The 21,372-nt window shown below is 38.1% G+C and overlaps 1 protein-coding gene and 1 long non-coding RNA gene across 2 annotated transcripts in view; both read right to left on the bottom strand.

Annotated features, from left to right (window-relative positions):
• The window catches only part of LOC114460710 (uncharacterized), a 64,016-nt gene extending 62,233 nt beyond the window's left edge, over positions 1-1,783 (bottom strand). The window contains exon 1 of the long non-coding RNA XR_003673704.1: positions 1,692-1,783. This is a non-coding gene — a long non-coding RNA (uncharacterized LOC114460710). The remainder of the gene's footprint in view (positions 1-1,691) is intronic.
• Positions 1,784-13,252: 11,469 nt separating this feature from the next.
• On the bottom strand, positions 13,253-16,243 carry LOC114460702 (E3 ubiquitin-protein ligase TRIM21-like). The gene is made up of 2 exons (XM_028442627.1): positions 16,070-16,243; positions 13,253-14,959 (listed from the first exon to the last, which is right to left on the bottom strand). Exon 2 carries the CDS (start codon positions 14,948-14,950, stop codon positions 13,358-13,360), a length of 1,593 nt encoding a protein of 530 aa, XP_028298428.1. The 5' UTR covers positions 14,951-14,959; positions 16,070-16,243; the 3' UTR covers positions 13,253-13,357.
• Between the last annotated feature and the right edge of the window lie 5,129 nt (positions 16,244-21,372).

The raw sequence follows: 21,372 nt of genomic DNA on the forward strand, positions 1-21,372 counted from the left end.
TCATTTACAATACATTTCAATGTCCAGTACAAACAATGACAAATTAAGTCAAAATAGAATGCAATTCTATATTTATTCATCTTTTGTTATCCAAAACCATATGTAATTACTGCTTATTACATTTCCAGATGACTGATTGTAATACCAGAAATGTACACATACTGCAGCTTTAATGTGCTATAGGTTTCTATGTAAATAGCGCAAAACTCAGTTACTCTCCTGTGCCTCTAGCTATGGCTGGGCAAAAAAATCGATTTTATCGATTCATCGAATTTGTAGATAAGAACAATTTTTATTTAGCAAATTTTAGTTAAAAAAAATATTATTTGTTATTTATTTATTTGTTTGTTTACCCTTTGAGTAGGCTGTGTGTGTGTGCCACAGGCATGTTTAATTTTTTTGTCAGGGAGTAGATTAGAACAGCACCGCTCAATCCACCACTTTGTATCCCTGTCTTTATATTATATTTGTATTTTTTGGCACTTAAAATATTTGTACATTATGTAAATTATATTAAGAATTGGAAAAACTGTAATTAAAACTTTTGACCACTAACTTACTGAGTTAAAAACATGTTTAACTCATTTAGAAAATGTGAAAGCAGCTTTAAATATATACTTTTGTGAATGAAAAATGTAGTTGTACAAAAATAAAACTTTACTTCATAACAAAATTAATCTGAAAACCAGAATCCAGACCAAAAATGTAATCCTGTAATGAAATCTGTACCATATTTGTGTGCTTATGTTACGGGCCCCGGCTGGCACGGTGTCCACGTTAACAAAGAGAATGTCTGTAAAGTACATGTAGAGTATAAGAGTAGGAACCACGCTGCACAATCGTCTTTTCCCAGATTGCGTATATTAATTCTCTCTTTGAAACTCATTTATAATAATACAGTTCAGTGCTTTCAATATCCCGTACAAACAATGATGAATTAAATCAAAATAAAGTGCAATTCTATGTTCACTCATCTTTTGTTATCCAAAACCATATGTAACAACTGCTTATTACATTTCCAGATGACTTATTGTAACAACAGAAATTGACACATACTGCAGCTTTAATGTGCTATAGGTTTCCATGTAAATAGTGCAAAATTCAGTTACCCTTCGGTGCCTCTAGCTACATATATTAAAGGTATTGTAGACGATGTTTAGCTTCCGGGTGGATCATCAAGACTATTGGTCCTCCTAATTGTCAATCATTTTTACTAAAGGCCGTCGTACGTGCTCGTGCCCGGTGCGCACCGGGTCCTTTGAAAATAGATTTTCACTTACCGGTGGCGAGTCTGACATAGTGGGAAAAGTGCAAATCTTCTTTTGTAAGGTAAGCTTGTATGACCGATGTCCACACCAACTTGTAAACAGAGCTGTGCACGAGGAAAACGAGGCACGTGCACGCTCTCCCGCACACGTAGGCGTGTTGCGCATGCGCGTTTTATTTGTTTTGTTTTTCCAAAATGTGGAGAGGGCGTTTCTTTTGTTAAACATCGTCCACAATACCTTTAACCATAGCGGGAATTACACTAAATATCGCGAGACTACCGTGGCGAGGCGGCTCGGCTCTACCGCTGTTAAAGTCTATAAAACTGACATCACAAGTTGCACAACTTATCAAAACAAAGTGACTTATAAAGTAATACAAAGCCTAAAGCTTTCATTAACAGTTGTTTTAAACCAAGCACTAACCTGTAAAGTACATGTAGAGTGTTAGAGTAGGAACCACGATGCACACTCGTCTTCTCCCAGATTACGTATGAGCGGAAACAGGAAGTGAGTCCACACTAATGTAACCGGGGAACTGCAATCTATAGTGCCGAAGGTTCCGCTCCTCTACAATAGTATTTTCACAGGATTACTTTTACTAAGTACACAATAATAATAATAATAATAATAATAATAATAGGCATCAAAACAATTACTTATAAAATAATATCAAATGTAGTTACATCTTTTGAGTGTACCATACTTACATGTAAACAAAACAAAAACAAAACAAAGCTCAACTGTCTTACTATAAATATAAATTTACCTCCTGTCCTCCATGTTTTATGTGATTGTGTTTTAATGTTTCTTGGACGGAGATGAAACTGATATGCAAATTTCCTCTTGTGGGACGAATAATGGATCTCATTTAATAAACATTTGATGTAAGAAATCATCACATGTGTAGATATTATTTAACAGTTTAGATTGACTTTCTTTAGCTTTCAGCAAACACAAATATATCATCAGAATATTTTTACTAAAATCAGAGTTAATAACTTGTAAAAAAAATAATTTATTTTCAAAGGAAGAAGAAAAACATTGTAGTTCAATGCCTGCTTAATTAATGAAATTTCCTTAAAAAAAATAATATATAATATTAAAAAAAAAAATTTAAACAAGGCAAAAGAAACTCTGAATTTAATGTGATCTACACAGTGACTTTATTTTCACTGCTCGCACAATATTAATCTAAAATATATATTGTTTTTGAGAACAAACCAATAATATTTTAATCATAAATTAATTTCTACCCAACAAATTTCTTCTGAAATCTTGTAAATCATCCACATACCAAATCTTTCAGACTGTAACTACTTTATTCACTCTTAAATCACCATTAAACACATTTATTCTGAATGGTTTGTCATAAAGTTTATAAAAAGTTAGTTGTGACGTCAGCACAAAAGTTGAGTGTTTGCCAGGTTGACTATTTTCCTGCTGATTGTGAGATTATAAAATAACTTAGTGATCAAACAGTTTAACGTTGGTTAAAGATGATATTTATGTTTTATTTGGATGATGAACGGATGTTTTTTGGGGCATTTCTGTGGATATTCAACATATTTCATGCGGGGAATCGTCGGTTGTATCTGGCAACCAGCTAGAGTCAGGAACAAAGCAGTGAAATGGAGGACGGACAGAGCTGGATGATGACTACCGTTAAACTAGAAGAAGAATTATTATGAAGGGAAGTACAGCTGAGTGAGACGGACAGTGATGATGATGAAGGCTGAGCTACGTCATCACGACCACCTGTGAGAAAGAATGTTTGCTTCAAACTTGGAGAAAAGCGGAGAAGAAGAAACGGAGGCGTGTCCGTCCAACTCAAGTATATAAAGCAGCGCCACCCAGCGGCAACACCTGTTGTTTTTCAAAATAAGTTAAAATATCTGTCAATAAAAAAATAAAATGTAAATAATTCCTCAGGTTCAACCAAACATCACTGGATTTATTTAAACAGTGTTATTTACTATTTATCACAAAGTCAGCATGCTATTCACTATTTCATTTTGAAAAGGTTTGTAAATAAAGGATAAAGAAAAAGGCTTGAAAAGTCTCTTTATTTATATAACTGGTAAACACTGGATAATTTCCATCAGTGATTCTCAACTGGTGGGTCCGGAGCTCAAAGTGGGTCTTGAACCTGTACTGGTTGGGTCACAGACAGCTAGTCAAAAATAAATAAATACCTAATGTCTCTCATTTGGACTTGTCTCTTAATTTGAAAGAAACATTTTTGACAGTCATTCTGCGAAATGCATGTTGCACATGATATAGATTTATATTTAAAAAATATTATATATGTGTGTTTTTAGCAGCTATTTTTGAAAAACTAAATTTGTTTGGTTGAACTCTTAAAAAAAAGAAAAAGTGTGTCACGATTTAATGACTGGTAATATGTGGGTCCCAGGGTGAGACCAATTGAGAACCCCTGATCCAGGGTTGGGGGTCAATTACATTTTTCAGTTACAATTATGTTTTCAATTACAATTAATTTACTATTACAGTGACCATCAGTTTTTGTGATATGAAATATATGTTAATAATTGTTAATTACAGATGTGTAGAACTGTACATAGTACTGTAACATGGTTCCCCAGTTTTGCATTCAATTGTAATTGACAATTTTTATAGAATTTTCATGCAAATTACTGTAATGGTACCGAGAAGGTTTTAGAAATACTAAATTGATTAAATTGGTCAACCCAATAAAATATTTAAACCAAATGTAGTGAGAGCAACTGGCCCAATAAAAACCATTAAATATTTGCAAATCTAAAAGAGTCGCACCACACTATTAGAACAACCATAGAATACCAGACTAAAATATTATCCAGAGAGGGCAATATAGACCAGTCCGGGCGCCGTGCGTAAATACCGCAGCTCATCCACTTTCAGGGACCTCTCAGGCACTGTAGTTTTGCGTCGGGGCACGATCTCCGTCTCGCTCCGCTTGCACGTCCGGGCCGCTCTGGTGGACAACCGCAGCCCCTGGGTCTCGATCCTCCCTGTCACAGAATGACACAGCCAGCACACAGCGCCACGTCCCCCCGAACCCACAGCCGACACGCCCCTAGGTCGTCTGTATACTTACAGGCAAGGCAGGGTCTCCCCTGCCTCTACTGTAGATTCGCGTCGGTAGCTCGCGTGGTCTGCTGTGTGCTCCAGGGCTTCCAATCAGGTGTTCGTCCGCTCTCTCCCTCGGCAAGGGTCGTCCGCGTTCCAACGAACCCACAACCGACACGCCCCTAGGGCGTCCGTTCTCTCCCACGGCAAGGCTCGCCTGTCGTCCGCGTCTCTCGTTGTCTTCCGTGCTCTTTATGGTCAGGTCTGATGCGTCGCAGGTGTGTTCGATTGCAGGGGCCATCGATTAGCTAGGGGCAACAGGCTAAAAGGGGCGGTGTCCAAAATATGCAACCAAAAAAGCCACAATAAAAGCACACAACATGCAATCAAAAGCCACACCACAATAAACCCAAACAAAAATAAAATCCCCTACTTGTTCCGCATCACATTACAATTACAATGTCAATTATCCGAACCCAATTACAATTTGATTAGAATTACAACATTAACAGATTTTTTAAATGACCATTATAATTACACCATAATTGTAATTAATTATCAATCACATTTTTACTGAAACGTTTATGAATGTGTGTTGTTCCTTTAAAAAAAATAAAAAATAAATCTGATCATTGAAATAACAAACATTGCCAGTTAAAGGAGTGTTAAATTTTTAAACAAAATATAAATTACTCATATAAACTTAATATTATTATTATTATTATTATTATTAGTTTTATTTTCTACTAGTAAAATCATATTATTTTAGTATCTATAAGTATTTTATTAACGTGTTATTTGCTTCTGGTACATGGATGAATCCGTCTTGACAAGCATGTTACAAGTGTGAACGTCTAAATCAGGGTTTTTTATGTTTTTTGCAATTAATAATTAAACACACCACAAAACAGTAAAACATTTACATATATATTATAACAATATTTTTTAAAATGTCTTACGGTCGTTTCCATTTAAAATATCACAGCAAAATATTATTAGTTATTTTTTTTTGTTTTTTTTACAAGTGTAGGATGTGACGTCGTCTCCGCGCATGCGTTGAACCGATCGTGTTTTCTCCTCCATCTTTTACTATCTGTCAACACGGAAACCAGTCCTTCTTGTTCACCTTCCCTCAGGACTGAAGGTAAAAACACTACTTTAATAGTTAAACTGATGGTTTTAGAGTAAAAACACTATTTTAATGGTTTTACTGAAAGCTTCTGATGGTTTTAAAGCGCATTGAGGCTAATGTGGAGGCTTCATGAACACAGACAGGATGCTAACGTTAGCATCCTGTCTGTGTTCATCATGTTATTGTTTATGGACTTAGTGATGATGAAGATACAGTCATTGCTAAAGTTCCTGTAGTTTATCATACGCAGCTGGAGCAGATCATATCATTATTCACTGTTAAATTTGGGTTAGAAACAGTGAGGCCACATGGTTAGCCTTTAGCCCGCTAGCTAACCGGTGTTATAAGTTGAGTGGTGACCGTGTTTAACTGGTGACTGAATTCCGTTAGCGTGGTTCGATAGACTGATGATAAAAACAGCTGTGTAGTTTACACAGAGTTGGAGATTGTGCTCGTATGTTATTTAAATGGTGAAATATTGATGAGATAAATCCCAAACTGTGTCCACCGCGGTGGAGTTGGTTTCACGTTGGCTATTCTCCTCCCAACACCAACATCGAGCGGTATGGTGAGTGGATAGTGCCACTGTTAACCCTAACCTGTGGTGAGTGGATAGTGCCACTGCTAACCCTAACCTATGGTGAATGGATAGTGCCACTGCTAACCCTAACCTATGGTGAGAGGATAGTGCCACTGCTAACCCTAACCTATGGTGAGTGAATAGTGCCACTGCTAACCCTAACCTATGGTGAGTGGATAGTGCCACTGCTAACCCTAACCTATGGTGAGTGGATAGTGCCACTGCTAACCTTAACCTATGGTGAGTGAATAGTGCCACTGCTAACCTTAACCTATGGTGAGTGGATAGTGCCACTGCTAACCCTAACCTATGGTGAGTGGATAGTGCCACTGCTAACCCTATCCTATGGTGAGTTAATAGTGCCACTGCTAACCTTAACCTATGGTGAGTGGATAGTGCCACTGCTAACCCTAACCTATGGTGAGTGGATAGTGCCACTGCTAACCCTAACCTGTGGTGAGTGGATAGTGCCACTGCTAACCCTAACCTATGGTGAGTGGATAGTGCCACTGCTAACCCTAACCTATGGTGAGTGAATAGTGCCACTGCTAACCCTAACCTATGGTGAGTGAATAGTGCCACTGCTAACCTTAACCTATGGTGAGTGGATAGTGCCACTGCTAACCCTAACCTGTGGTGAGTGGATAGTGCCACTGCTAACCCTAACCTGTGGTGAGTGGATAGTGCCACTGCTAACCCTAACATATGGTGAGTAGATAGTGCCACTGCTAACCCTAACCTGTGGTGAGTGGATAGTGCCACTGCTAACCCTAACCTGTGGTGAGTGGATAGTGCCACTGCTAACCCTAACCTATGGTGAGTGAATAGTGCCACTGCTAACCCTAACCTATGGTGAGTGAATAGTGCCACTGCTAACCCTAACCTGAGGTTAGAGCTATCAATTATAAAAATCTGAAAAAAATTAAAATCTCAAATCTAGAAACACCAAAACATAAAACCATTAGATGTGCTCTATTAAATATTAGATCACTGAGATCCAAATCTCTACTAGTAAATGACCTTATCTCAGAAAATAACTTTGATTTATTCTGTTTAACTGAAACATGGCTGTATCAAGATGAATATGTTAGTTTAAATGAAGCCACTCCTCCCAGTCATTTAAATACTCATATGCCACGAGACATAGGCCGTGGAGGTGGTGTAGCAGCTATTTATCATTCCTCTCTCCTAATCTATCCTAAACCAAAGGCCAATTACACTTCCTTTGAAAGCCTGGTTCTAAATTTATCTCATATCGAATCAAAAACCTGCCAGTCAGTCTTATTTGCGATAATTTACCGTCCTCCAGGCCCTTATTCTGAATTTCTATCAGAATTCTCTGAGTTTATATTAAACTTAGTCCTCAGTTCTGATAAAATACTGATAGTAGGAGATTTTAATATCCATGTGGACAAAGATAGTGATAGCCTGAGCTCAGCCTTTATGTCCCTAATAGACTCAGTTGGCTTTTCTCAAACTATTAATGAAGCTACTCATCGTTTAAATCATACTCTTGATCTTGTTCTAACATATGGCCTTGATATTAATGAACTAAAAGTCTACCCTGAAAATCCTCTGCTATCAGATCACTTTTTAATATCTTTTAACATTATCCTAGAGGATCTCGCACTGTGCAATAAAATAGTTACAAGTAGAAATCTATCCAACAGTGCTGTGGCTAAATTTAAAGAGGCCATTCCTGCTGCCTTAAACTCAGTGCACCATCCAATAAATAACTATGACATTAATTATAACCCCTCTCAACTGGATCTGCTTGTCGATAGCTCTGCTCGTTTACTAAAATCCACCTTGGACTCAATTGCCCCATTGAGGGAAAAAACTATTAAACGTCAGAGGAAAGCTCCGTGGTTTAGCTCTGAAACTCACACACTCAAACAAACAACCCGTAAATTAGAGAGAATGTGGCGCTCCAATAAAACAGAGGAGTCACGAATACTTTGGCAAGAAAGCCATAGTAAATACATGACAGCCTTACGACATAGTCGATCTACATACTACTCCTCACTAATTGAAGAAAATAAAAATAATCCGAGGTACCTTTTCAGCACTGTAGCCAGGCTAACACAAAGTCAGAGCTCTATTGAGCCCATGATTCCTCTAGCCCTCAGCTGTGAGGACTTTATGACATTTTTTAACGATAAAATTCACAAGATTAGAGATAAAATTAGCCACTCCCTGCCTTCACCTGGGCCTGCTGTACCATTAAATGTAAATAGGCCTAACCTAAACTGTTTCACACATATAGGACTTCAGGAACTTAACTCTATTATTTCATCCTCCAAACCATCGACCTACCTTTCAGATCCGATCCCAACTAAGATGTTTAAAGAAGTTGTTCCCCTAGTCTGCCCATCTTTGTTGGAGACAATAAATATATCCCTATCAATAGGCTACGTGCCACAGTCCTTTAAAGTAGCTGTAATCAAACCCCTTCTCAAAAAACCTACTCTTGATTCCAGCACTTTAGCAAACTACAGGCCTATATCTAATCTTCCTTTTATTTCAAAGATTCTTGAGAAAGTTGTGGCAGCTCAGCTCTGTGAATTTCTTCAAAACAACAGCCTGTTCGAGGACTTCCAGTCAGGTTTTAGAGCTCAACACAGCACAGAGACTGCTTTAGTTAAAGTAACTAATGATCTACTCTGGGCTTCAGATGAAGGACGACTCTCAGTGCTGGTTTTATTAGATCTTAGTGCAGCTTTTGACACTATAGATCACTATATTCTACTAGAGAGATTAGAGAAATTACTTGGAATCACAGGGACTGCCCTAAACTGGTTTAAGTCCTACCTATCTGATAGGTACCAGTTTGTACACGTTGTAGGGAACTAAAACCCCAAGTTGACCTGACTTAGAACACCGGCTTCACCAGTCCGTGGAGTCAGAGAGTCTACCTCTTGCTGTGAAATGCAAACGTGCCCCAAGGGGGGTCTTCTTTCCTTCCTGCCGAACAAAAAGATAGAAGGATCCCAGAACAGTCGTCTCCTGTTATCATCTCCCTGCTACATTACGATCAAAAGAAGAACATCCCTCTCCTTCCCCCTTTGTCAAACAGATACCTCTGGATGCTGTAACATCAAAGAACTGTCCCAATGACCCCTTTGACCCCCTGCAGATGTTGTCACCTCCCGAACCCAAACCAATGGTTACACAGGACAATGGAATAACCCCAGTTCTCCTGCTCAAATGAGAACAAAGGACATGTGTTGGACTGAAAAGTTACAAATGAAAACATTTTTGGAATGATTTCTACTGTAATTGAAATTGCAAATGTGTCTGCACTCGTGTCATGTAATTTACTAACAACAGAAAGCTATTTTAAAGTGTTTATCATTTAAAAGTGCTTAAAAATACCAGAAAACATCACAAACGTTAGTTTGAGGTATCTACGGAAACCATATAGTTAAGAGGAGGCATAACATGATTTTTGACAGTTATGTTATGAGTAATTACAGGTAAAATGCATTAATTAGTTCCTAAAGTGATTCGAGGCTATTTCCTAGTCGTGTTTGGTATCAAACTCTTTCGTAATACATGATATTTCAGGATATGATGTTGAAAAGATGTTTTGAAATATGTGGAATTAATTATTAGGCATTCTTTTATGTTTAGAATCATCCCTTGTTGTCTGTCTCTGTCTTACACTTACACACACCCAAGACACACCCAAAGGCACCCAGCTGAGATGCTGGCAACTTTAAACCAATCAACGAAGTTCCCTCTTCAGGAGGCAAACCCCAAAGATAAGCTTTTAAAAGGAAGAACGCCGTTCCTAACTTCAGTTTTGGACGCGGGCGTTCATGCTCACACGTGTTCCCTCATGTTTCCAGTCTTTTCATTTATTTCATTTTATTTTTAGTTGAAACAGTTAGATTTTGGAAACCACAGCTGCTTGGTTCGGACGAATACAGCATCTAGTGACGTGCGTAACAGCCGAAAGGAAGCCCGGCCCGCGACCCGTTGGGGTTAGCCAAGAGCCATTCTCTAAGCCAGCTGCGAAGGCCTAACCGCCCGGATCGGCTGAAGGGGCTACACTCTGTTGAACCGAAACAGAACCAACGGTGGCACGTCCTGCTGCATTGCTCAAACAGCACCTCCAGGTCCAACCCTGACATCTTCAAGGTACAAGAATGAACTCTCATCAGCAACTTTCCCCACAATAGATCACACACATATTTCCATAACTACAAACTTACACACACTAACAACATGCTACACACACAGTACATCTCATTCATGTTTGTTCGTCTCCCCCTTGTCCGTCCTCCTCTCTTTGTTATGAGCTCTCTTTATTTTATTCTTTGATTTTATGATTTTATTATTGAATATGTATCCTGCATTTTTATTCAATATTTAGTAGACTAGCATCCTCCTAGATTAGTGATTTCACTTTATTACATATAATCCTCACTTTTATTAGCCTAGAAATGCATTTTATCATGATTTAATTATCCCATTTCAATTGATATTTTGACTGTGCTAATTGTTGACTTTTGAATAAAAGGTTAAACATAATATTTGATTCCTCTGATTCATTAAAGCTGTGACTATGGTGTAGATGTCTGGTAGAATTCACTTTTCCCTGGTTTCACACTGATGAGTTTAGTCTAAAAACTTAGACATATTTCTCCTGTTAAAAGGAGTGGCACCCCGCAAATTTGAAGTAATATTAATAATCATAATTAATATTCTTAGTTATATAACCCATTAATAATAACTCATCTCATCTTCCTACAACGTGAATAATAGGTCTTCTGTGTACACTAAAGTAAGCTACGGGGTTCCTCAGGGCTCTGTGCTAGGTCCAATCCTCTTCTGTATCTATATGATCCCCCTTGGTAATGTTATGAGAAAATACTCTGTTAACTTCCACTGCTATGCTGATGATACCCAACTGTATGTATCAATGAAGCCAGGTGAGACAAATCAGCTATCTAAACTTGAGGCCTGTCTAAAGGACATTAGGATGGATGGACCAAAATTTTCTTCTTCTCAACTCAGACAAGACTGAGGTCATTGTACTGGGCCCGCGACACCTTAGAGAAACCTATGCTAGCCTAACTGCCCTAGATGGCATTACTCTGGCACAAAGCACAACTGTTAGAAACCTTGGGGTTCTATTTGATCAGGACTTATCCTTCAACTCTCACATAAAACAAACTTCAAGAACTGCCTTCTTTCATCTCCGTAACATTGCTAAAATCAGATCTATCCTGTCTCAGGGCGACGCCGAAAAACTAGTCCATGCTTTTGTTACCTCTAGACTGGATTATTGTAATTCTCTTGTAGCAGGCTGCCCGAGCAAGTCGCTTAAGACACTTCAGCTGGTTCAAAATGCTGCAGCACGGGGGAGTGGTGGCCTAGTGGTTAAGGACGCTGGGCTTGTAATCGGAGGGTTGCCGGTTCAAGCCTCACCTGGGCCATCACTGTGGGATGTTGAGCAAGTCCCTTAACCCCGAACTGCTCCCCAGGCGCCGCAAAATGGCTGCCCACTGCTCCTCAGGAATGGGTTAAATGCAGAGGACGAATTCCATTAATGTACTAACATTACATGGCCAATTAAAGGCGAAAGCCCCGATTTAATAAAAAAAAAAAAAAAAAAAAAAAAAAGAGAAAAAAAAAAAAAAAAAATGCTGCAGCACGTGTACTGACTAAAACTAGGAGAAGAGATCACATTACTCCTGTACTAGCCTCTCTGCATTGGCTTCCCATAAAATATAGAATAGAATTCAAGATTCTTCTTCTCACTTATAAAGCCCTAAATGGACAGGCACCAGTCTATCTCAAGGAGCTTGTAGTGCCATACAATCCCCCCAGAACACTACGCTCTCAAAATGCTGGACTACTCGTTGTTCCATTCATCTCTAAAAGTAGTATAGGAGGAAGAGCTTTCAGTTATCAGGCCCCACTTCTCTGGAACCATCTACCAACCACGGTTCGGGGGGCAGACACCCTCTCTACCTTTAAGGTTAGGCTCAAAACATTCCTCTTTGGTAAAGCTTTTAGTTAGGAACCAGCTCATAGTTAAGATGCAATAGGCATAGACTCCCGGTGGGGGGGTCTGGCATGCTCGGTTGGAGAGAGGTTGGAGAGGGCGTTAAGAGAGAGGTCACTTAGGTTAGAGAGGGACCGGAGAGGGTCCCATTCCTCTCTCAAACACTCCCTCTATGTCTGCTTCTTCCCTTGTGTGTTTGCTCCTGTACTCCTTCTGGCTTTTGTCTTGCAGGTCCGTGGGATCCTCAGTGTGGAGTTACAGAGTCTCAACAACTCTGTCTCCACCCTTTCCTCTGCACAAACCCAACACAGCATAACGTGGATGGCTGTTCATCATAGGAATGGGATCCACACAAGGTTCCTGCTGCTTAACAGAAGGTTTTCCTTGAAGAGTCCATCCTTAAGACTGCTCTACTGTAAAGTGTCTTGAGATACCATTGGTTATGATTTGGCCCTATACAAATAAAAGATTGATTGATTGATTGAACACTTTATTCTTTTTAATTCATGCAAATGCTTTATTTTCACCACATTTTTTTTTGTAAATTCTTTATTTTTCTGTGTTTTTGTTTGAACAATTACGCAAAGTTTACAAAGGGTGGCATACAACACACTTTGACAGATACAATAATAAAGTGTATAGATGCCTGTGATCTTTACAAGTGCTTTTTTCTTGAAATAAAACTCTAAGAGAAATTAAAAAAACAAACAAAAAAAAAACAGTTAAATTCAATTAAAATTAAGTAAACCTGGATAAACAGAGAATACTTCTTCGACGTTCAATCACCCTCTTTTACATGTAGGTTTCAAAAGTAATATGACAAAAAACAAAAGAAAAAGAAAAGTGTACATAGTTTTATATATTAACATTTATACCCACATACAACACTTAAAAATACAATGTACCACAGTTATACTCAACACAATTACAAATTAAACTTAGATGGACTTACAAAAACTCCTTAGATAACCTGAGCATCTTATTTTTATTACATTTCATAGAAAAAAATCATCATGTTCCTATTTTACTAACCACTAACACCTTTTAACTGATCATAAAACATGTAACACGTTTGTACAATGAATCATTTTGTAAAATATTTTTTTTTTTAATCCACTTTTATTTCATCACAATCCAAACACCAAATGTGAAACTTCTTTAATAAAATGTTTCCTCCCACTGTTGAGAAACATACATGTTAGGTTGGATGGAGTGCGTAACCAACCTGGAGAAGTGAATGGTTGCAGAGAACCATTGAATCTATTGTTGGTGAGACTTCATCATGACACTGATCATTCACTTTGATTGACAGGACAGATGATCAGAGGTGCTGAGTTTTTACCACCATAGTTTAAACAGGGACTAAAGAATGGGTGTAGTTTATGAGTGAAGCAGCAGTGAGTGAAGGAGTAGATCAGAGCTGCAGCATCTACATCATAAAAGGAGACCACACCCTCCTCATAGTCCACAAACACACCCACCTTCTCAGGAACACACTTCAGATGAAGAATGACTGGAGGATCTCCACATGCTGCATACACATTTCCATCTCTGTGGATCACAGTCCAGTAACCATTCTTAGGAGTCGCAGTGTTGTTTCCCTTCCTGTTGATGGATTCTTTAACCACTCCTAAATCCCAGTCAGTTTTTCCTTTAACCTGAACCTCAAAGTAAAATCTACCTGAACTGAAACTCTGTTTCCCTAAAACACTGGCACAAGGATAAAATCTCTCTTTGTTGTCTGGAAGGTTCTTCCACACATCACTGTCATAAACTTGTTTTCCATCATCAGACAGGACAAGGTAAGAATTAGCTGTAAGAGGATCAAGAGTCACATCTACTGCAAACTGCTGCAGCCTCTTCATCTCTAACATCTTTATCTTCATCATCTCGTCACTGAGTGTGTCCTCCAGCTGAGCCACAGCTCTCAGCACAGTTCCTTCATATGATGATGGATGGACCATGACCTCTGTCCAGTCCTTGGTGGCTGGAGGAGCTTTCAGGGAGCAGAAGTGTTGGAGGAGGTGGTCTTCAGAGTGGGAGAGCTGCTCCACCTCAGAGCTTCTCTTCATCAGCTCAGAGATTTCCTCCTCCAGCTCTTTGATCAAACCTTCAGTCTCTCTCTCTTCTGCTTCCTGTTGCTCCTCCATTGTCTTCATCAGCTCCTTCAGGCCTCTCTGAACAAGCTCCATCAGAGCAGTGAACACCTCCACACCTTCAGCTTTCCCTCTGTCTGCTGCTTCCTTCCTGATCCTCACTGACTCTCTGATCTCCTCCAGCTTCTCTCGTCTCTTTTGGATCATCTGCTGAAGATAAACTTTCTTTTCTTCAAACAGATATTCTCCCAGAGGGACTAACTGGTGACTCCTGTGCTCCAAAACAGAACACATCAAGCAGACACGTGTCTGATCGCTCAGACAGAACAGCTCCAGAGGTTTGCTGTGCTTTGGACACATCATGGATTCCAGGTTCTCCACAGGCTCCACCAGCTGATGTCTTCTCAGGCCTGATGCTGTCAGATGAGGCTCCAGGTGAGTCTCACAGTAGGAGACCCCACAGTCCAGGCAGGACTTCAGGGCCTTCACTTTGGTTCCAGTGCAGACGTCACAGGGAACTTCTCCTGGTGCTGCTGCTTTCTTCTCAGATTCACGTCTGAACTGAGAAACCATCTCACGCATCATAATATTGACCTTCAGCTGAGGTTTAGTGCTGAACACCTGATTACACACGGGACACCTGCTGGTGGTACTGGTGTCCCAGTGTGTGCTGATGCATGTTTTGCAGAAGTTGTGTCCACATGATGTGGTGACTGGATCAGTGAGCACCTCCAGACAGATGGAGCACAGGAAGTGATGTTCAGACGTCCCACTGCAGGCAGGAGACATGTCCACAAACTGAGGGACAGAGACTATTTAGCATTGATTCAGTCATCCTGTAGTAATGTGGACAGTCGGCTGTGCCTCAGCAGCTGAATGTAAAAGTGCAATAGTTTTAATGTTTAAGGTTCAAATTAGTTCTAAGGTTCTCTCGTATTAACACTGGAATTTTTCTAAATTCTAGGTTAGATTTTTTGCGCATTTTATTTTAATGTACAATCTTTTTTCTTTAAAATAACCAATATATTGTGTAATAACAGACTGAAGTTTAACATAGCACAAACCTTTAAAGTCTGCATGGACCACACACTACATTTAACAGTGATTTTGTTTGGGAAAACAAATTAAATTACTTTACTTGTAACTTATAAATACACGTAATTTCTGTGCAACTTGTGACTGAAATTCACAAATTGTGATTAATCGTGATTATTTAGTCAGATTTGCAATTGATTGGTTATTTTTTTAATCCATTCACGGCTAATTTATATTAAAAAAAATGTGTTTCCCATGAGCAGTAGAGACCTTTCTTAGATTATATCACACATCACATGACTTTTAGTGGAAACCAATGGCAAACTTTTTTTCAAAATGAACATTACATTTATATAAAACCTCATTTGGACTTGATAAAATGAAAGTTAAAGATATGGAAAACATCACGTTACCAAGTCTAAACTTTAGTTCAAGTTATCTTCAATGTTCCTCAAATAAAGATATCTATGTAGTTGTAGATATCTGAGAAGATGTTTGGACTTGGCAGAAGTAGAAAGTTATGTTATTCTGTTTGTTTTATTCATTTTTATATTAACTCGTCACATTTCCTGAGATGCAATTGCCGTTTGCTAAAAAGCAAGTGTTGATTATCTAAAAAAGGAAACAAATGGTTCATCCATTCCTAAGTCAAATATGTTAGTTTCTCATGTATAAATATAATTTCTCTTTAACTAAAAAAATATGTTAATCTATGGAATTTTCAGTAGAATACTGGATTACAAAAATATTCAATAGCTACAGCCTTGAAACATATTGTAGACAATTATATATAGCATGTTTGACGTTAATCCCTGTTTTAAATGTTAACAAAATGAGCTAAATGCTAAAAACAGCTAGAAAATCATAACTTACCTTTGACGTTAGATGTCCTATAATTAAGCCCTTCAATGTTTAAAGGTGTTCCCATAAAAAGCAGCAGAGCAGCAATCCGTCACTTCCTTTCAGCAGCTCAATTCCAATGTTTCCTCAATTTACAATTTATATCTTGGGATAAAACAAAGTAATGATCACATGTTAAATGTGTCACATTAAAATTAGTAAATACTTGTTCCTGTTGATTTGAGGCCAGTGAAATATGGGCCTGTCATAATACGTAATAATAATAATAATAATAATAATAATATGTAGCTTTACGTGCAGTGAGACATTCTGTTATAGTTTCTGATGTATATATTATATGCCGCTAACACACACACACACACACACACACACACACACACACACACACACACAGTATATAATGATTCAATGCTCGACCGTGGGGGGATGGCCTGGGGCTCCCTGGCCCCCGCTCTTTCTGCTGGCCTGGCTGCATCTGCAGGCACGGGGCAGTTCCTGGGTTTGCAGTAGCGGTTTTTGCACATATACTGGTATACGATGCACTGGCACGCCTTGGGTTGTGGAATAAAACTCAAACTTCAGATGCGTTAATCCAAAATACCTGCTTTGAGTATTTCCACTCATTCGTTCCCCCTGTCCACAGCCACCGGCTTGATTGCACAACATAATAAGCACAATATGTTCGACAGAGTCACATCTCACCCTCACTGTGGTATAGTCTATTCTTTCCCACCCTTTCTATTTCCTAAAGATTTCTTACCCTTCCTTAGGGAGGGCTGGTGATGGTCACAATTAAGCAATACATTAAAATCTATTTATTTTATTGCAATAACAAAACATGCATTGCTGTCTCATAATGATTGCACTTCTTGTAGTGTTGACCTTTGACAGCATGTACAGACAAGAAAAAAAAAAAAAAAAAAAAACAAATCTGGTTGGTCGGCTATGATGTCATTTCATTTTCTGTAGTTTCACAATGTCTGTTGATCATTTTAAAACAGAAAATAATTTATTCAGTAGCGGTTGGGTGTAGAAATGTAATAAATTACTTTACTTCTTTTAAAACGCACTTGTACAAATAAAATTAGTGATTTAGAAATATACTAAAGTACGAGTACCCATCAAGGCAATATTTTTAAATGAAAAAGGCATGACTTACTGTATATGACAGAATTTACGGTATTTCAGTCAAACAAATATTCACTGCTTGTAAAGCTTCGCTAGCTCTGAGTCTATGATAAATATCTATAAAACTTTTCCTCTTTGTTCCAAAAACACCCTAGAGCGGATTAGAGAATTTGTGATGCACTTTTTTACGTTTACATGTGTGCATTAAAGCATGTTAGTGGATTATCCCCCGCTAAACTAGTAGATTAAGGCATCATTAGCAGATAACAGATGAGAATATGCTAACGTTACTGGATAAACATAGCAACACAGCGTTAATCACAAGGTTCAGTTTTAATAATGCCATTATTATACAATTATAGAATATACTTTTAAACGTGATTTATTTTGCTGTAGTAAATTAAATGAATGAATTAGATATAATTTTAGGACATAAAGACCCTATGCTATGAATCTAGATAATTGTATCCTGGATTAATCTCCATTAACGGGCGTCAACTAACCAAACATTCCCTGTCAGAGAGAAGCTGTCCTACGAAGGTCGATAACAACACAATCATTTAAGCCAAGTGTTTTCAGCCTGGGTACATGCGTGTTCACATGAAAGGGGTGGAGCTAGCAAAGTCTGACCAATCACTACAATGGAGAAAACTGGCAGAGTGAGTTTCTTCACAAAGGTGATGACACATGACAATAAAAAAACGTGTGTGCTGTTGTAATGAAGGGAAACTGATCACTGTCCATTATCAAAGCAGGCTGACTTGATAAGTGATAAAACCATTCATGTTGTGGGTTGAAACTACTAATAAATGGTTAATAATATGATGAACTGTATTAACACATCTATAGTAACAGGTTATGTACCACAGACCTTTAAAACCACTGTAATCAAACCTCTCCATAAAAATGACTTGTCCAATTATAGACCAATATCTAATCTCCCTTTAGTTTCCAAAATGTTTGAAAAAGTCATCACAGGTCAACTATGTGATCACCTACTTAGGAACAATTTATACAGAGCTTTCAGTCTGGCTTAGAGACTGTCTTAGTAAAAGTAACCAATGATCTTCTCTTAACCTCAGACAGAAGGTTGATCTCAGTTCTGGTTCTCTTAGATCATATCTGTCAACTTTTGGATTTGAAAATAAGGGAAATTTTCTGGTGCCCACTACGAGCCGTCCCACCCTCCCAACTAAGCTCCAGTATTCCTTATATTTTAATATAGATGTACAATAAATCTAAAATACCCACTTGTCAACTACTTACTAAATACAATGATGTGATTATAATCTGGTAGGTCGACCTTTATTAACATTTAAATGTTTTGAACATTCCTACTAGGGCTGGTGATATGGACCAACACTCATATCTCAATATATTTTATCTAAATGATGATATATGATATAAATCTAGATAATTTTATCAAATAAAGTCTGACCAGAAAGAAAATTCTGGGTTAAATTTGCTGATAGAAAATGTTACACAGGCTCATTTATTAACAAACACCTGATCAATATGTGACACTTATTAATCATCTAACTGAGCTTTACATGTTGTTCTGAGAAGTAAAAGCAGCGACTCTTAAAACTAGTATTTTGATACATAATAAGCTGTAATATATATATATATATATATATATATATATATATATATATATATATATATATATATATATATATTGTTACAACCGTTTACGCTGTGACACAAAGGTGGGAGGCGACAACGTCTTAAAGGTGTACAAAGCAAGATTTAATGCCAACAAAACCAGGCTTTAACATAAAGAACGACAACCAAGGCTAACAAATGCTCAAAATATACTTAAAGGTGCATAATAAATGATGATGCTGCTGAGGAGAGAGCCAGCAGCCACACCCATGGACGGGATCCTTCCAACTGTCAAAAAGCCAGTGGTGCGGACAGAAATAGTGAAGCCCAACAGGCGGGGCCAAAACACAGCCAATCAGCACCTGCAACGAGGAGAAACAAGAAGGAGCGGCTGCCAGAACAAGCAGACTCCCCACAGTACAGGACAGGGCCGTAACAATATATACATATATATATATATATTGATATATGAAATATTATAGTTTTCCATATTGCCAAAATAGAAAACTTGATACATCTTGAATCTCAACAGCCAAAATAAAAACATAAATGTGTATATGAAGCACATGTGTTTATTTAATATACTTATAGTTTATATACAAGTCAGCACATTGCATATTTATTATTAATTTCACATTGCTTGTCTTTAAGTCAGACATTAACATTTTATTTTCAATAGATATTTTCTTATAATTTCTCATACTCACTCATGTGGTTCTCTGGTATTCACTAATGACTTATTATAGACATTTATTACAGACTTTACATTCTTTAACACTTTTTTAAAGCAGTGTATATCTGTGGAGCTTGTGATTGGCTGACTTTTCATGGTGACTTACGTGGTTCCTTCCGCTGTGGTAGATGCTAAAAGTTACTAGTCTAACAGAACGTGTAACTGTGTCCCATCCTGCTGTTCTTTAGGAAGTTAAACTCTGTCACATTTTACAACGTATTTACACCAGTTCTTAGTTTTTTTTGCTGGAACGTCTTCATTCATTCATCTCTGTTCTGAGTTGTTTCTGGGTTTGTTGCTGCTGTCGGCACTAATCTCACAAGAGCTGCCGCCCAGGCTAATTCAGGTGGCAGTTCTCGCGGCATCTTTTAATTTTTATTACATTAAAATACGGGATATTTACGGAAAAATAATAATACGTGAAGATGGCGGGAAAGAGGGGTAAAATACGAGAGTTTCCAGGCCAAAACGGGATACTTGACAGGTATGTCTTAGATCTCAGTGCAGCCTTCGATACAGTGGATCATCATCTACTGCTGCAGAGACTGGAAAGTGTTTTTGGGATTAAAGAAACAGCGCTGGGCTGGTTTAAATCCTACCTGTCAGACTGTCACGGCAAATTTCCAGTTGATCTCCTTTGGAGACATGATTTGTGCCCTGGTTGAATGATGAAGTCCAGTCAAAGCATGATGATTTCATAAAGAAAGGATTTATTATAAACTAAATAAAAAGCTTCCATCCTGTAAGAACGAAAGGCAACTAACTGGGAAAGTTCCACAGCTTCAACTTTATACTGATAGAGAAAAGTCTCACCCTGATGAAAGAAAAGGAGGGAGTCAGATGTTCCCAACAGTGGAGACGTTGGAGCAATGATATCTGTCTGTCTGATAATGTGTGTGTGTCGGTTGGTGTGTGTGTGTCTGTATGTGTGTGTGGTGTGAGTGTGAGTGAGTATGTGTGTGTGTGTGTGTGTATCTGCATGTGATTCCACATGTGAGTTTGAGTTTGGCCTTGATTAGATGGAGCTCATCTGTGTGTGTATGTGAAAAAATGTGAGTTTTTGGTATGAGGCCTTCAGCAGAGACTGTGTGTTGCTGTGATTACACTGTCTGTACTGTGGATAATCTAATCTAACATGACTCAGCAAAGGAGCAACGTCTCTGTTCAAAAGCACAACAATATAATGCAGTCATTGTGTATTTACACATGACAAATTGTTCACATGAACACACATTTGCCATAACATTTTCCACTTTTGGTCGCCATCAACGACCAAATCAAGAAACAAAATGATTATATTCCAGTAGAATAACCTTGGATCCACCTTTGCTGTCTGTCAGGGTAAACCATTAGCATCGTTATTGTCATACATTTGATTGTTCGACTCAACTTCACTTTAATTCTGTCTAACCTTAAAAGGGCCAATAATCTTGCTTAACTCTGGTTCAGACACAGAATAGGAGACACTTTTGCCACTAATTTAGCTTCAAAATGATATATATATCCTTTGAATATACAGCCAGCGTCCTGTATATTGAAAAAAAAAAACACAATAACAACAACGAAGACATAGACAAGCGTACACAACAACGAGTTTACACAGACAACAACAAAAACATGGACACTGAAAATGAACAGTAAGGTCAGTCCAGGTCAAAGCAAGTCATTCCACTGAATGTGGTATTATATATATATATATATATATATATATATATATAAAACAGTAAAATAACAGTCCAGGAGCCGCTTTAACCGTATAGAACGGGAGCCCTCAGAATGCCGTCCGGAAACACAAACGCAAACACTGCTCAACTAGAATTGTATAAATACAACACAGGAGCCAAGCTCA

The sequence above is a fragment of the Gouania willdenowi genome, unplaced genomic scaffold (genome assembly GCF_900634775.1).
Source record: "Gouania willdenowi unplaced genomic scaffold, fGouWil2.1 scaffold_62_arrow_ctg1, whole genome shotgun sequence".
Taxonomy (NCBI): Eukaryota; Metazoa; Chordata; class Actinopteri; order Blenniiformes; family Gobiesocidae; genus Gouania; species Gouania willdenowi.

What these genes read in the sequence shown, in the direction of transcription:
- LOC114460702 (XM_028442627.1), bottom strand. Translation starts at nt 14,950, where the DNA reads ATGTCTCCTGCCTGCAGTGGGACGTCTGAACATCACTTCCTGTGCTCC.